The 18,098-nt window shown below is 43.6% G+C and overlaps 1 protein-coding gene across 2 annotated transcripts in view; it reads left to right on the plus strand.

Annotated features, from left to right (window-relative positions):
* The first annotated feature begins 5,853 nt into the window (after window positions 1–5,853).
* Window positions 5,854–18,098, plus strand: part of LOC113946341 (calpain-8-like) — a 29,594-nt gene continuing 17,349 nt past the window's right edge. For both annotated transcript variants that reach the window (XM_027641490.1, XM_027641491.1), the window contains exons 1-4: window positions 5,854–6,106; window positions 8,786–8,855; window positions 16,588–16,706; window positions 17,799–17,932. In XM_027641490.1, the coding sequence (XP_027497291.1) occupies window positions 5,870–6,106; window positions 8,786–8,855; window positions 16,588–16,706; window positions 17,799–17,932 (560 nt within the window). In that variant the 5' untranslated portion in view covers window positions 5,854–5,869. The remainder of the gene's footprint in view (window positions 6,107–8,785; window positions 8,856–16,587; window positions 16,707–17,798; window positions 17,933–18,098) is intronic.

An 18,098-nucleotide genomic window follows, 5' to 3' on the forward strand; every position in this document is an offset into this window, starting at 1 on the left:
TTTTCCTTGAAAATTATAAATCAGAAGTTTTTCTTCATTGCTGATACACAGTGCTCCAATGCACTGGGAAACACTGTCTGGTTGCTTGGCAGTTTTGGACTTCAATCACTTATGATTCCTCTTCCTAGACTCAACATGGATCCTACTAGCACAATTCATGGGAAGCCATTGCCATTAAACAAGAAAAAAAGCTAAGCATTGTTCATTCAGTTCCTAGCGTAGCAGAGGAGGTCCCTAAAATCTTTTTGAAGTTAGATATGAGTGGTGAGAGCTGCACCAGCCAGCTATGTCTCTGTAGATCATGGCCATGCAAGGAAGCAGCCCTGATATCATCTGTTTGTCCAAAACTGGCCAGGCACAGACAAACTTTGCTGTGCTTTGAAGGTGTCTCCTCTTCCTCATGGTCAGAGGGGCTCTCTGAATAAAGAGGATAATGGTATTTTTGGCAGCATATTGAGGCACGTGGCAAATCAATAACACATGGAGAACTGGAAGCAGATCAATTAATGTTATGTGCTGTAAGTGCTCTCTAAGTGGAGCTGGGACATGCTGTGTGCACCCAATTACTGGTACATTGTTAGCCAAGGTCTCCAGCATGGCTTTGCTGAAGCTCAACCAAGACACAGTATGACACTGGAGGATGGTTTTGCTAAACTGCTTATATTCACTAGGCACTGCTGAATTATCTCACAGGCAAGGCTTTCTACTGAACCAGGAGACTGGAAGATAACAGCACCTCACTATGCAGGAGTGTAACTCATGAGTGTTGTATCCCAACATCCCAGACAGATCTAGGAGCTGTAGAGCTGCTCAAAAAGTGTTTATTTGGCTCCACACAGTGGTTCAATTCTGTACAGCTGCCACAGGTCAGACTTGTCTGGTTTTTCAAGAGTCAGGCTAAAAGCAAAACAGTGTCAGTTCAAACCAATGACCCACAAAACCAGATTTGGTTTGTGAACTCCTCTACTGGAGCCATTTTCCAGCAGATGCAGAAGTTTAAGCTGGGTTGAAGTTCGTAATGTGATTACTTTGCTTTTCTTAGTCATCTCCCTTGCGTCCCATAGACGATATTCACAGACCACTCTGGGGTCTGCTGGCTGTATGTCAACAGCCTCTGTTTGGACAACAGTCAAGAATATCAAGTGTGTACAAACATGTTATGTGGTCGCTCTGTTCAATCAGAGTTACCAGAGTTTTCTTAGAGTCTCTGTGGTGCAATGGGACTTGAGACTAAGCCAAACAGAAAAGGAGATGAACAGATGACAGCAAAGACAGAAAGAAATTGAACCAGCAAGGATTCAATTAGGCAGTGGGAGAGGTACCTGGGGCAACGCAGGGAAGAGGTATATTTGACATCATGGTTTGTTAGACTGGTCCCAAACATATAGGGACTGTAGTGTCCCCAGTGGTTTAATGACAGATAAGGATATGTTGGTGTAATACAGAAATTCTCTTACTATATGGGAAGTTGGTCATCCCAGCAGCCACCTGAACAGCCTACCCACAAAGACCTCTGCAGTTAAATCAACAAGTCACCTGCTTCCAGCCCAGCAGCAGATGTGGATGACTCCGCAGTTAGAGGGAGGGAAGTTCTTTTGAGGACTACAGGAGCCAGTTCCTTGATCTTCTACATACTCACACAATATGCCCATTTTCTTTAAAGAAAGGTGTGATTTCCATTTGACTGTGAGACTAGTGTAATGCTCTGAGATAAAATAGCAGTGCCAAGAGTAGTTACCCACTCCTGTCTCCCTAAAACCAGGCAACTTCAGAAGGAAAAAGAAATCTGACTTTTTCTTAATCTCCCTGCACACCTGCAGCTCTTCAAAGGAGTCACCAACTCTCACATTTCACAAGTAAAGTGGTTTCAGCTGTTACTGCTGCAGCTTATGCTGGTGCCTGATAAGAAGCATCCAGTTGCCACTTGCAGCATGGATTTCCAGGCAGAATGGGTTTCTGCTTCCCTGTATGTCCACACTCAGCAGTTGTGAGTAGCTCAGAGCTGCTCTGCCTTGCAATATCCGTCCTCTCTCCTGCTCATCTGCCCTCCACCATACTCAGATATTGGGGAACAATGGGGAGCAACTTGCCAACAGCTCAGGAAGGAAGAAATGGGGCCATGTACCTGCAGGGGTTCTGTTCTTCTTTGCAGGAACTGCCCTGTCCTCACTAGGATGAGGATGGTTTTCCAGGCTTGCAGTAGCAGTGATGATGTTTCACAAGGCAATTGCTTTCCTGTCTGGATCTGGAATCTGGAGAGGTATTGATCTTTCCTTAACATCACAAGACTGGCTGCAGCGCCAACCAACACAGTGTGAGGTGTCAGAAAGACCTGGATCACCCTGAAAAGCGCATCTGTCTTTTCCAGCTCCTTACAGTGCTGAACTATCACTCCTGGAGCAGCTCACTTGTGCTGTGGAGCTTCACACCTGGCATGCAGGCATTACCACTGTAGTATGTCATATTCCTCCTCTTCAGGCACCAACAATTTTCTGGCATTTATAAAACAGTCAGGCAGGATCACAGCTAATTTCAATGTGTTTCCCTATAGGGAACCCACTAGGCTTCAGCTTGTAGCAAGCCTTCTCTCCCCTCCTCAAACACTTAGGTAAAATATTGCAACCTCTAAAACAATAACCTTATAGACAACATTTAGGACCTTTCATAGCTCCCACTAGGTTGACTATTAATAGTCTCTCCATTTTCACAGTAATAGGGTGGGTAGGAGCCCATACATCCAGAATAGGAGAAGCCAAGCTTCTAAATTGAACTAATCCATTTTCATGCTGCAGGGTCTACAATACAACTAAGCAGCTTTAATCCTCATTAGTAAAGTGCTGCAGTACAGGAGAGCCATTTCAGTTCTCTCTAATGCACTATATCAGAAATGTATCTAGAACTGCTAGGTAATTGGCAGTTAATTTCTTCTAAAAATTTCCACTTTTCTCTATAAAGATGCAGAACAGTCTTGACTGCATAGAATTTGCAGACTTTTCTTTGAAACCTAGATGATGCATTTTCCTGATTTATTTTGTTCTTCCCTATTTTTCTCACCCTCTTGCTATTGTCAAGAAAGGGAGAGAGGGGAAGGAAAGCAGGAAGAGCCAGGCAAAAATATTCTGCAAGTCCCAGAAGCAAGAAAAATCAGGTTAATTGTTAAACCTATTTTTTTTCTGGTTCATGTTTCCCTAGAGGTTAATGTCACTTCATCAGCAGTTTTGGAGAGTCATGGGGAACCTGAAAGCTTTTCCCTCTATACTATTATCTACAGCTGTTGTTGTAGTCAACTATAGTCTCATCTTTTCCTCTTCTTTGTATCCTCTAGATGGTGCTTGTGTATCACTTTCTACACAAAACAACTCATGCTGCTGTTAATCAAGCTTGGAAGAATGGATTTGAACTGTTGTGCTACAGATCACTAGGAGCAGAGGGCAGTGGTGGACACAGTGGGTGGTTATCTGGTCCAATACTCCCCAGAGAAAATGGTTGTCCTCAGCCGCTTTCCAAATGTGAGGTACAGGACAGAAAAATTTCTATAGGACATATACTGAAATTTATTATTAAAATCTGATTGTATTTCAAAGAATCATAGTTTGGATTGGAAGGAACCTTAAATGTCATCTTGTTCCAGCTCCGGGGCTGTGGGCAGGGACATGTTTCACTAGACCAGGTTGCTCAAAGGCTGATTTGACCTGGCCTTGAACACTGTCAGGGATGGGGCATCCACAGCTTCTCTGGGCAACCTGTTCCAGTACCTCACCACCCTCACAGTCAAGAATTTCTAACTAATATTTAATCTTAACCTCCTATCTGTCACTTTAAAGCCATTCCCCCTTGTTCTATCACTACATGCACTTGTAAAAAGTCACTCTCCAGCTTTCTTCTAGGCCCCCTTTAGGTACTGCAAAGTGCTATAATGTCTCCCTGGAGCCTTCTTTTTTCCCCCTTTGTTGTCTGAACAACCCCAACTCTCTCAGCCTGTCTTCATAGGAGAGGTGCTCCTAAAATTTCTCTGCCTTATATTGTAATACCCTGATGATGTTCACCTCTGCTGTGCCTACTCGTGTCTGGTGGCAACTGGAGTTACAGAGCACACAGCGTTTCAACTGTACTTCTCAAAAAATACATGGAAGAACAGAAGATTCCTGATCAAAATGGCCTTTTCCAACTGCTGGAGCACCATACTTTTCCACGAAGAATCTTGCCAAAGCTTGTGCTTACAGCAAAGAAAGTGGGTACCTCAGGGTGGGTCTATTTATCAGGAAAAAAAAATTGCACCCTGTAAAGAAAAAAACTGTCACCTCAATGCTTTATTATTCTGCTCCTCACTCTGGTTCAGTACACAGACATGCATAGAAGTATTGAAATGTAACAGGGATAAAAAGCTAGCCATCCTTCTCCTTTACTCGATTTCAACAGTACTAGTTTAATTTTGGGGTAGCTGATATATTAATTCCCTCATCCCAGCCTTCACTACCTGTGCCCACCTGGAACTGACCAAGTAATTTTGTTTCCTCCTTTGCAGTCCCTCTCTTCAAATATTTGCAGACAAGCAACTCAGCTAGCCTCTGTTTGAACACCTTATCTCAACAAGTTTCAGTCCTTAAAAATTCTCTCTTCCCTTCCCCACACCTTCTGTCTAAATTTACCAAGGGGTAGTCATCAAACATGCTCTTTGGCAAACAAAGTCACTGTTTACCCAGCTTTTTGCTGGACATGGAGTGGGCTTTGCTGGGGAATCCTGGCCATTATATAGGAAGACAGCAGAGAGCAGCTGTGCTCCACGTAAAATATTTCTTCCTTCAGTTCTTGAACCTACAGACATTTTCAGCCACCTTCCAGGGTGGTGTGCACCCCTGTGTCAGTACAAAATGGGGTTTCTAAGTTAGAAACACGGAGTTTTTCTACTACGAGAACAGGAACCACTATTTTTAAAGGTTTTATACAGCCTTTTACACCATAATTTTTTTTTGCTTGTAAATATTTATATGCAGGAAATACCACCAAAAAACTGTAAATAGGATGGCTGACTTCTCACTAGCTGAGATGGGGAAGGTAATTTCTGCCCAAGCTCAGACTGGGCATGAATAGCAGGGCTTACGTTCTATCTGGTGAAACAATTTCCCATTTTTGGCCTAGGTCATGCCCCTGGATTGTATCCTTGCCCTCTGCAGTTCATGTAGTCAAGTGGTCAGCTTTAATTCTGTCAAGTTCACACCTTTTATTGATAATAAATTAAATTAAAAATTCCTACTGCTTTGAGAGTACTAAAGAGAGGGGTGCTTTTGAAAATACCTATCACTTAAGCCAAAAGTGTGTTCAACTTTTCCCTAGCTTTAAAGCTCCATGGCATCTCCATAGCCGTGTAAGCTGTAGCAACAGATGCCCAGCTCCAGGTTTTGTGGCTGTACAACCCTCCAACAGCACAGAGTCCAACCTCAGAAGGAGGAAAGGAGTTTTAAACCATCTTCACCTGGATTTTTAAAGTACTGATCCTCAAACCTGACTTTCAGCACACTAAACTCACACAATCATTTTCCATGTGTAAACAGGTGTGTCTGCAAAAACATTGTTTTCCCTTGCTCCTTGTTAAAAGAGTACTTTAAAAAGGGACTGCAAAAAAAGCAAATAGCATGGGAGTAGCACCAGGCAGTGCCCACAATCCCAGCCACGCTGGCTGTGGCTCCCGCCAGCTCCTGCCTGTGTCTCTCAGGTACATATTTGCACTTCTGGTGCCTCCTCCCTCCAGGGCTGCTGGAGTACTTAGAGCAGTCCTTGGCTCCACCCGAGCCTGCTACCTGCCTATACTGACCTCCTCTCCCAGGAGGCAAAGACAGAGCTGCACCACACACTGGGAGGGTGGGCAGGCATGTCCAGGGTCGCGGCAAGGCTGTGCCAAGAAAGAGCAGTGGCGGATGGGCTCGGATCCAACAAGAATGCCATCAAGTATTTGGAGCAGGACTATGAAGCCCTGAAGCAGCAATGCCTGCAGACTGGCACCCTGTTCAAAGATGAGGAGTTCCCAGCCTGTCCCTCTGCTCTGGGCTACCGGGACCTGGGACCATACTCCTTCAAAACCCAGGGGATAATCTGGAAGCGCCCCACGGTAAGAGCATCTATTTTACTGGGTTCAAATCTAATCAAAGCCCACCTGAACATGCATGCTAAAGCAGTGGTGAGCCTGAATATCCACTATTCATGTATGTTTTCTTCTTTAATTCTGTCTTGCATTACCTCCACAATTGGCAGAAGAAAGGCTGGAAAGGGGGTGGGGAAAAAAAATATCATTGTCTTCTAAGCCCGTTATAAAGCAAGGAGTCTGTGGGAACCTGCTTCATGGGAACAGGCTTCCTTCCTGTCCGTCCCAGATCCTCAGAGCTCCAAGTCCAGGGTGCAATCCAGAGATGGATTGAAAAGCCCCATGTGTATCCAGACAGACCATGGGGCACCTCCGGAGCCATCAACCATCAGTTGTAAAAGTAACCACACCAGGGTCTTGCCACTGTGCACCTCAGGAAATCAGGCTAATATGTAAATAAAATCCTCTGTCTCACTTCAAGCTACATATAACAGTTAAATAGCAATTGACTGGAATTGCTATTACCCAAATACATATATCCTACAAATGGTCTCTGATTTTAAGAAAGTAATTTTCATCAGAAAAGATTAGGTGATGATTTTTTTTTTTTAAACTGCAAAATCAGGGCTTCAGAGATTTTTCTGCACTTTCATTTTTCAGTCATTTGTTTCTGTCTCTGCTTTGCTCCTCCTTTGTCATTTTGGCCCTTCTTGTAACATCAAGAAATATTAAAAAACTGAGGAAGGAAGGAAAAATCTCCAAGCGACTTACCTCCCTCTGATGGGGGCAAGGAAAATGAGAAGAACAATAGATTTCAAGACTTTGATTTTTATTGGTTTTTTCACCTGAAAAGTGAGAAACAGAAATTTGCAGGTTTAATAACTCCAGGCCTAATAACCCTAGCAACCCCATTTGTCCATAAGCACCTTACTCTGGCACCCAGGTGTTACAGAAACAAGTACCATGGATGTGTCTCTTGGCTTTGCCTCTCCTTCTGGAGAAGGTCAGCCTCAGGAAACTCATTAAATTAGACTTGGGCTACAACATTGAGCCTGCTGCAGGCACAGACATCCACAAACGTATCAAAGTAAGTAATAACTGAGGTCTGAAATCCAACAGGGTTAAATGTTCCAGTCCTACCTGCTAGAGACCTGCCCTCATGGGACCCCTCTGCCTTCCCGGCACTCAGCAGAGACACAAGCAATTTATGGACACTTAGTCCACAAGTACTGGGACCCACTGGCTTATCCCTATGCAGGGGTCAGAGCCCAACCCTGCTGCAAGGTGACACAAACTCTCTGCTTTGCTCTCTTCGGAGGAACCTGGATCTGATCTGCTTTTATGTGTTGTGGGTGACTCCTCTTGGAGGCCACACCCTGCTCATTTCTCAGACTTTTTCTACTGGTCAGCAGGTTTCCATCTGCAAACTCTGCCTGTGATTGCAGGCTGACAGGATCACCACTCACTTTCCTGTCTGCATCCAGTGGGTAATTGGGAGGAAACCTGCTGGAGAAGTGCCCCCTGCAAAACAAATATCTGCTAATATCAACCCCCGTCACACTGCGACTGCTGCTTTGTGGACAGCGAGTGTCAGACACTGCCACCACAGACTTATTTTCTGATTTCAACAGTGGGTTTATAGAAAGAGAAAAGGTGGAAAGTCAGCTCTGTGAAAGGTGTATGTGGCACTTAGGAGTGGCTCAAAAAGGACAGGTGTCTAGGTGAGTAATAAGTCATATGCAGCTGACTGACACCAGGTACACTGCTTTGGAGGGAGGAGAGAAAAACCTACAAAACCCCTATTTCTGTGTGGTGGGTAACCTGCTCCTGACTCCTATCCACTGAACAGAAGCAAAAAAGAGGTAGCTGAGATGCCACCTATTGCAAGAGGAAATTGGCTCTTTGTCAGACACATGCACACAAGTAGTCCTGGGTTGCCCCTGTCTCTCCACAGGATTCCCAAAGCTGACAACTTCTGCTCTCTGTGAGAGCCAGTGACTGCCTAAACTGTCCTCAGCCCTGCTTGCCAAGTTAGGCTTCCTATAAACTACCCCTTGCTGCCATCCAGAAGCTCGTGGAAAATGCTCAAGAAAACAGAGAAGGTTTTTGTCTCTAGAGAGACAATATTAACTTCCTAATATAGGCCATGAATTGTTGGAGAGCTCAGAGTTGGGACAGGAGTGACAGTCATTGCCATAACCTACTTGGCTGTCCCCAAAGGGCCAGGAAGAAAGGAGGGTTGTTGCTAATAAAAGCATTTGCGTGGTTGGCCTCCCAGGAAGCGGGGTCAGGGTTGGGGAACATCCTCCACGCTGTTGGCAGTGGAAACTCAGCAGAGCTCCAGTGGCACAGGCAGCAGCAACAGTCACAAACTCACTTGCACTGCTCGGACCAAAATCTCAGCAAGATAGAGCAAGTTTGAAATGCTGAGGTTGAATTTTTGCCTGTCTCCACAGTAGCAAAAATTCTCACTAATATCACTGACAGTCTCAAGTAGCAGGATTTGCCTCAAAAATACAAGCAGTCCTCATGTTTTTACAGAAGCATTGCTCTGGGACCATGTTAATCAGAGAGAAGAGAAAAGATATATTTTATAAGAAATGTTGAAAGTGTTTAATATTTTTTGAATATTGAAACAAGGAACAAGAAAAGGGAACTTCTCAGACCAGAAAGGGTGATGCAAACTCTGAAATTATGTCTTTTCAGGAATTATGTGCCAACCCTCAGTTTATAGTTGGAGGAGCTACCCGAACAGATGTCTGCCAAGGAGAGCTGGGTATGTACAGCCCTTCTGAATTTTGTTTTGTAAGAAGAAAAAAAATGCAGATTCATTTAAAAGTTCCTCGTACATGGACCATTTTATTTTATTGGCTATCTCCCAGATGTAGTATGGAGAGAGGCAGACACCCAAGAAGGGGACCCATGTACCAGCATTGCTACCTGAGACAGGGTGTATATATATGGGCTTGTAAGAGCTATGTCAAAGTTGGAAGACAGCAAACTGCCTCCTGGAGGAGGGAAGCTAATTATGTAGAGCAGAAGACTGGCTTGCTCTTGACATCTTAAGATAGAGTTGGACACCAACCTAATCATGAGAACACTTGTGCCAAAGCAAGACAGTGGGCTTTGTGCCCATCCCAGCAAGAGCAGCTTCAAAGACTCTGGGGACAAGGGACACCAGGGAAATTTTCCCCTGTAGCCTAGTCCCTATGGGTTTTTATCTGGGAGGCAGAGCAAGTTCCAGCCTCACACAAAACAAATACACAACAACCAAGGAATAGAGCAGGAACAGGTTTAGTAGAGAGGCTGGGTCTGTGACCATTTTGTGCCGAGCAGGGTGGTCCAGGCAGGAGTTAAAAACAAAGACCACATAATAAAAAATGAACAGAGCACATAAACCTCATAATATGATCCACCACAGCAAAACGTTCCAAGGCCTTCATGCTGAATGCTCCTTCTGCTTGTACAGCATTTGGCATAGAGCTGCGAGTGGGGACAGGAGCAACCAGCCACCAGCCACACCATGCAAGCTCAGACAGAAAAGACAGTGTCGCTCAGCTCCCCAAATTAAGGCCTGATGCAGAGGAGATGTCTCTCAGGCAGCACTCATCCTCTCCTAGAGATCCATCACAGTAAAACATTCTTACACGTTTTTCTCCAGTGCTTACCACTGGCTTAACAGAGCTGCTGTGCAAGCGGCCAGAAGGGAGCTGTAAAGGGACTTGATTCCCCCCTCAAATAGCTGCTGCAGCAGCTGCCTTCCCTGCCTGCTTCACTGATAAGATCCAGCTGCAGAAGACAGCAGCAGCAACCTCTCCTGACTACATATAGAGGCGGAAGGCTGAAGCTCTTGTAATGAGAATTTGATAGATTAGACACAGAGAAATCAGCCTTTCTCCCTCCTGTGCTGCTAACTGCAGTACTCCTGACCTCACTGGTTTTCCAGCCCATCCATTGTGCAAATGAGATTCAAACAATTTCTGCAAGTCATTGGCAATAAATAATACCAATGCTGGTCTTGTAAACACAGCACCATTAAAGCAATTGCTGAAAAATTCCCTGGTGTGTGGGCTTATACTCCAAATGCTAAAAATACAATGCCCAATCATATACTTGCTCCAGGATATTTATTTGGTGGATGCTGGGGAGATCACTTACTCTATTTTAGGAAAACAGTTCAGATAAGTAATAAAAGAGACATTTCTTGTCACCTTCTATTTGGGAAGTTTCTATAATAGCATTAAAACAAAAAAAAAGATCACATGCCTGACATAAAACCTCATTTTCCTTGACAGTTTACACACCTATTCTTAAACTAGAAGAGGTCAATGTGTTATTTGTGTTTAGCCTGGAAACTGAATACAAATACTCTGAGTACTTTTCTACTTCTGTCACCTGCTGAATGTCTCTGTGGAGTCCCAGTTCTTTATGCTCAATGGGCTTTCATTAGAGACTGCTGCCAAAATCCATCAAATAGTGGTAACAACAGAACTGGACCCAAACTCCTCCTGTGAATCTGGGGATAGTGTCTGGCTCTGGGTTTTCCGAGGCCAGCTTTTGGTGGGCAGTACCCCAAGTGCTAGTTCTGAAAGCTGCTCCAAACCTAGAAGAAAAGTCCCAAAATCTAATTCTGCTTTTATTAGGAGCTTGCTTTTCTCTCTCTTACTCTCTCACCAAGAAAAAAAAAGATAATCCAATTTGTTTCTGTAAGGCTGCTTACAATTGCTTCTACACACACTGACCCTTCACAAAAACAAACTTCAGACATGGAACTTCCCTTCTAGCGTTCAGGTGTTTGCTTTACATCTCCGAGGCATACTAAGCTTTTTTGGTATTTGATCCAATACCTTGAATATCAAAGTCCTTGTTACTAAAACCCTCATGTAAAACACTTCAATTGAAACAGACCCTTATTACATATTTACATAAGCCACGTATGTGACCGGTTAACAAGTCCTTGAGGGAAATAGAGCCTATTTTCAATAATCTTTTCTGACATGTTTCTTTTCTTTTAAAAATAAAACTGCAGGTCTGGGTTTATATGAACAAAAGGAACAAGAAAAAACAGAGTTAGTCTCACTCCATTAAACTTATTTCTTTGACAACAGTGTAAGCTAGATGAATATCAGCTTGGGAAGTTTGATGGGAACTTGAAAGACCTGAAATATTTTAAACGTTCTTTGAACCGTATCTTTTTGATAGCCTAGTAACAACTTGAAATGCAGTCACATAGTCTTAGTTATTAAAGGTGACTTATGAAGTTTTCTTGCAGCTATCTGAATAAGTTAACATTAGAACTGTTTGCAGAAGTTCTTAAGAAGCAAGTGGCATAAATTTAATTTTAATAATATAAAACATACTGAAAACCCCTCAGTTTAATATTAGCTTTCCAGATCCACACTATTTATATTCATGAGCTGCCTTTTGTTCTGAATGCTCAGAGGCTACTCCAGGCACTGCAGCTCCTTTGGCCCGGGCTGTCAGCTGGAGGAGTCCCCTGAAGCCAAGGCAGATACATGAGTTCACACCAGCTGAGGAGCCCACCCCATGCATGCTTTGTGCATGTTTTGTCCTACAGGCAGATTTAAAGAGATTACAGGTACAGAACAAACCAAAGCCTGACAGCTCTGAGACAGATCTGATACCTGTTGAGGGAACCTATGAAGCGGGTGTAGGTAGGACAGTACTTAATAATATTGGGTTTGTTCACTTATTTTGCTGTTAGATGTTAATGTATGGCCCTTCTGACGTTCAGTGCCGTGGCTAAGGGGCATTGGAGTTTTAGCAGATATATCTTGTAGCTGTCAAAAAATACATTCACTGAGAACTCTGAGACCTCAAAGAGAAGAAAGCCTGTTCCTTTGCTGGGTTCTCCTTTGCCTTTCTGTACACAGCTGCAGAGCATAATTCATTTCCATAGAAAACCTCAGGAAGCCTTTAGAAATCTCAAAGCAGAGGCAGTCTGCATTGCTATAAATGATAAGCTAGTGGGTCAGTGCTTCCTTGATGTCTGGTATGATGCCCCAAGTACTATGAGCTCTGAAGAAGGGCTTCCAGCAGAGACTAAAGCTGAGAGTCAATGCTGCTTGACAATCCGGGAGGCAAGAGCCAGAGCATTGTATTTGGATCCCTTCTGAACACCAGGCATCACTGAAATAGCAATAAGCCAGAATACAGTCAGGACAGAAATGCCTTTGTGCTGTCCAGTTAGATCTTGGAACCAAACACTTGGACTTTTGGCTAAAACTCACCATCTCTAGGTCAAAGAAGAGTTCAGATATTCTGCGTCTAGACACTTCAATGGTAGCTGAACAAAAACCGAGCACTGCTCTGTAGCAACTGAAACTAATCAAATTTCTCATTTATTTTATGGCCTCTGCAAGTGCAGCATGCTTGGGTAAACATCATCAATACAGAGGAGTCGCTCAGCTCCCAGGTCACCGAGGATTCAGTATTCTCTGCAGCAATTCGATTATCTCTCTAAACCAGGAGGTGACTGAGTAGCACTGAGAACACGAGCCATCTCAGTACATCTGTGAGCAGCAAGTGATTTTATTTCAAGTGCACTAACAGTCAAAGTAATTCTCTGTATATGGACACAGACACAGGAGCTAGGCACAGCTAAGATTCATGTTTACCCTTTCCACCACAAACTCAAGGTTAGAATTGCTTAATAAAAAATAAATAAATAAATTGCCCTTTATGACCATTTCAAATAACTTCATATCCATGCATCGAGCTGGCTTCTTTTTTTTCGGACATGCAGCAGCAACAGCAAACACTGTAATTGGCACTTGTCTGAAACTTCTGCTCATGATCTATGAGACTGAGCAGAAGCAGCTATATGCCCATAGGTGATATAGCTTCACAGGGCTAATGTTGAGAGGGTTTTTTAGAAAAATAATTCTTTTTATAAGCTAAAAGGCTACAACTTCAAACACATAGAGTGAGCAGACATGCTTTTTGATATTGTCATTTTTCAGATGATAAGTTTATTGGAAATACATTCTAAATAATTAATTTAATTAATTGGTCAATTGGCTCTTTTCCTTTCCCTCAAAAAAATCACTTTTTTGGAAAGGAATAAAATAATTTCCTTACAGTTTGAAAGATTACTCATAACCTTTAGCCGAATCAGGGCAAGTTTGAGTGGTCCTATATAATTTGTCTATCTAGGGAACTTGTGCTGTTGCACTGTCTTTTTGTCATAATCACAAACAAAACGCCAAAATTTATTGCTGACAAAATTATGTTAAACTTTGAAAAAAGGAACATGGACTGTCAAGCTGTACTTTTTTAGAACTAGTAATCTATTATCCAGTGGGGCTGAGAAGGCTTATTAATAGGCCATGATCCCATTGTGGTGTATAAGAAGGTAAGAGGCAAACTGTGCAGTTTAGGCTCCATCATGGAAGCTCCTTGGTATGGAGAGATTTCTACATCCTCTTTAATTTGTCTTAAAATAAATATCACAGGAGCTTGAATGTCATGCATCACTGCTACATAAAGATGCCCCCCAACCATCTACATTCAGACACCCCATGCAAACCTTCATTTTTATCAAGTTACTGCAGAGCAGCCAATTCCCAGTTAGTTCCTTTCGGAAGGCACGGTTGATATTTGTTCAGGCACAAGCTTAGTCAAAGATATTAGGCCCCAAAGTAAGGTTTAGAGACAGGACTCTGCATTGCTTAAGGCAGGCATAGCTACTTTTAAGGCCAAGTTCACCGCTGCAATTCTTCCAGCACAATTCTTTCCAGGCTTGCTTTGAGCAGACTTGCCCCTAAATGCTTCCCTGGGAGGTTGGACTGCATGGTGTGTTTGAGAGAGGCAGGAGCACCCACATCACTCACTCTCCCAGACTATGAGAAGTTAATTCATGCTGTAAGATAGCTGTAAAGGATTTCACGCTGCATTTGGCATCTTATGGGGTTGAGATTCTGAAATTGTTCAGTTCTGAGTCAGGGAAGTAAATAACATATTTAAGGAAACCCCCCTCATTTCACTGAATCTTCTGCCTAATTGCGCATCAAACATACACCATCTTCAGCAAAGCCTGCAGTAGTTTCTTGTTCACTGACTATAAAATCTTGGCCTGGACCAGGAAGGGGAAACCCTTCCACGTGTTGCACATTGGGAGAGCACCAACTTGTCACTGCTGCAGGCCTTGTCTGACCTCAGCGGGGGTGGAGGGACACGACAGGGACACTGGGGTCCCCCATATTGCCACCTTCTCAGAAATAATGTTCTGCACTTCACAGCATACCAGGAACAGCCAGAGCAGCAAGAAAATTTGGAGTAATTGAGAAAATGAGGATTTTGGTTCTAACTTGATAAGGCTTTTCATCTTCCTCCCCTGAAAATCCTTTCCCCACACTTATCACCATTATTTCTACCTCTCCAAGGAAAACAAAATCGTAACAGCTTAAGGCATACACCTGTACCAAGGAAAACCTCAAAGAAATAAACACAAAGCAGATCTGATCTTAGACTCATTTTTCCCTACATCAACATTTCCTTGGCAGAGGAGGTCCTTAAAGCCTTTTTTCCCCCACACCTTGTGCTCTCATAATTTTTCTTATTTTATACATAGGTACCTAAGGGTGGGAGGAAACTTCCAGACCAGCTTCCTCTCCCACAGAATGAAAAATAGCTTGTAAAATAATTTGTTTGAAGATGAGCTTGAGAAGGTTTTTTGCTCATAGTTGTTCTAGAGGCTGACTCTTCTGGACTCTCTTTATGCACAGCACCAATTTTTCTCAATTTCCACTTTAAACATGTCACAACCCTTTTATTTTATCTTCTCTTCTGCAAAGGAAATATTATCTTTCAACTAAGAGGTCTTGCCTCAAAGAGCTTTTCTGCAAAGGAGCATTTAACCTGCTTCACACTTCTTCAAACACCACTTGTGTAGGATGAGCAGGACAATTTTTTTTAACCTCTTCTCATAAGAAATGCAGGTGGATGGGGAGAAACGGGTAATCCAGTCATTTTCTGCCCCTTTCCAGCTTGAATGCTCTTTCCTGAATGTGGCAGCCAAGATAAGGCAGAGCAAACCTGGGTGAAGGCTCAAGCAGCATTTCACATACTAATCCTGGGTTTTCCCTCCTCTTTGGAAATGCCTGAGCTGGCACACTGGGTAGGTCATGGTTTTGGATCCATAATGCCATCAGCCAGCTCAGATGGTTACAGGTCATCATACCAGGGGCACTTCTTCACGGGTGTTTCCAAAGTCCCTGCTTGCCTAACTCAAAACAGCTGCTTCTTGCTCAGCTCACAGGAGGCATCTGGGTGCCCTCCAGTGGGGTACAGGTAACAGAGAGCACCCAGCTTCCATATCTTACTTTTGCAGTTGTATTCATCATGAAACTAAATCATAAAGTCTGAGTCAATATAAAGAATTAACTGCTGCTCTAGGGTATTCCATCATGCTACAGATTAAACTCTTTCCTTGGTTTCTCAATTAGCTTATTTCCTCTGATGCAAGAGCTGTTATGCCAATTCCTTCTGCAGAATATGCACCTGCACAAAGAAACTATGTCTTGGCACAGATAATCCACAGGGAACCAGGAAAATGTTGTACCTTCAGAGCAGTTTTGTTTTCCTAGACTTTCTGCACACCTCAGAATAATACAGAATCACGAAAGTTCCTCCTGCTGTTTGCAGTATGCAAACACTGAAAGAAACCTGTGAGTCACTGAGTTTCCCAGGGGCACCACCTTCTGCTTACTGGGCAACCAACCCAATAAACAGCTCCAGCTGTGAGACGCAGGCTCCAGAGAGGGCTGGGCATGGCCAGCCTTTCCAGGATGAGGAGTGGGCCAGAGAAAGCACTCACCTCCTTGCAAAGGTCACAGGAGACTTCAGCTTCCATTACACTCCTGGGCAAATCTCTGGTAGTAGCCCTGCTGTGCTGGTTCAAGTTCAGACCTTTGAAGAAATAGGCCCCCAAATGTTCCTGCTGTCCATTGAATATTCTCCAAAAGATAGGAATGGAAGTCCCACCATCCTTCTATAAACAAGGAGCTTTTGCCCTCTTCCAGACATCTTCTAAGTCCTTGTCTCCCCCAGGTCTGCTGGCTTGAGTTTAGTCAAAGTACTGCCCAGCCACGCTTTGCAACCCACGTACCCCAAATGTCTTCCCCCTCTGGCTGCATTCTTGATCTCCTGAGGGCATTAACAAGCTTAGCAAAGCAGCTTGTTTTCACAGATTTATTAAAAAATCAAAATAGCAAAGCACGAACTAGACCATCAAAATTACCACCATGGTCAGCCTCAGAGGCCCAAGGTACCTATGCGGTTTGGGTGAGTGGAAAATGAGGAAAAGAGATAACAAACAAAGGAAGAATGGATTGCTGAACCAATACTGAGTCTGGCAGGACCATGCACAGCTCTTAATGCTGGCATTTTAGTCTAGGTGAGAGCGTGACTTAATGGTGTGGGGATGAGCTTAGCAAAACCCCTATTTATTAATAAACTTTTCTGCCTTGTAACGTGTGTGTTTTTAGGTGATTGCTGGCTCCTAGCTGCCATTGCATCTCTCACTTTGAATCCAGATGTTCTGTACCGTGTTGTTCCCAAGGATCAGAGTTTCCAGAAGGACTATGCTGGAATCTTTCATTTCCAGGTATCTATATGAACAGGGTATTGAGAATAAAAGAGGAAAATTCTAGTCTTTAGCCAGAAGCAGATTGTTTGGGGGTTTTTGTTTTAACAAGCAAAATAGTCAAGAATTACAGTGTGTAAGTGAAATTGATGGAGGAGAGAGAAAGAAAAGAAGAACAGAGTTAAATAATATTAAATGAGACCTGCTCACTGGCTAGGTTCTGCTGTCTTACAGCTGATAGGGCTCTGGGGAATTAAACAGTTTTTTTAAACTCAGCTGAACCATCAGGCTGTGTGAGCCCAAACCAAACTCTGTTGCTGCCAAATGTTGAGAGTGAATTCAGGTTAATGTGATTCCTTCTCCTCCCCTCCCTGTGGTTATGCCTGTATTTCCTTGCCTGCAGACCCAGTGTGTTGGGATTTAGCCAGCCTGCTTTGAGTAGAGGTTAGGCTCAGGTGTGAGCAGTGTGGATTCACCCTGCAAAGTGAAAGGAGCTGGTCTGGTGAGGAGAGGATTTATAAAACACATACCTTTTACCAGCTCACCTTAGAGTGTTACGGTGTGAATTATCTTCTCTCCTTTCAGTACTGCATCAAATTCTGGAATAAATATTGCTAGCTTTGAGGCCAAAACTTAACATTAGCAACGTTTCACGTTTCCCAGTATTTACAGAAGGGATTAGTGCTATTGAGTGCTTCCCCTTCAGATCACCCCTCCTTGCAGCATTTTTGCAGGGGAATTGTTTTTTCTTCTTAAGAATTGAGCCTTAAGACAGTTTAGAGTAACCTGTCTACACACTAGCTTTCTTGACTCTCCACCATGTAAACTCTGCATGGAGCACAGTGAGTGTTTTTGATGTTATGTGCAACAAGATGCTGTTAATATTCTCTATCAGCAAAATTTAATATAGCATTAAGAAGCCTGCTGAACGCTCCACAGGGCTGGGAGGAGTTTGCCTCTATTACAAAGGAGGGGAATCCAACATGGGAATGAAACCTTACAGTGACTTATGCAGGAGGAACCGATGACAGGTGAAGGGGTGGGAGGATGGTAGTGTGGAGCTATTATGGGCACACCAGCACTCACCACCTTTTCCTTTCTTCTTTTTGTCAGTTCTGGCAGTACGGGGAGTGGGTGGACGTCGTGGTGGACGACAGGCTGCCCACCAAGAATGGGAAGCTGGTCTTCGTGCACTCCGAGGAAGGCAACGAGTTCTGGAGCGCGCTGCTGGAGAAGGCCTATGCCAAGTATGGTGGCTAAGCAGGAGGCAGCACTCCTGGGTGTGCAGCTGTTGGTGGGCCAGGCATTGTGATGTTAGTCACCACACACTTCATTCAAATGCAGCCCCCATTCCACCCATTATTTACAATTCCCTCTAGATCCATAAAGCGTGTTGCCAACTGTCTGTTTCAA

The sequence above is a fragment of the Corapipo altera genome, unplaced genomic scaffold (assembly GCF_003945725.1).
Source record: "Corapipo altera isolate COAL_440 unplaced genomic scaffold, ASM394572v1 48b, whole genome shotgun sequence".
Taxonomy (NCBI): domain Eukaryota; kingdom Metazoa; phylum Chordata; class Aves; order Passeriformes; family Pipridae; genus Corapipo; species Corapipo altera.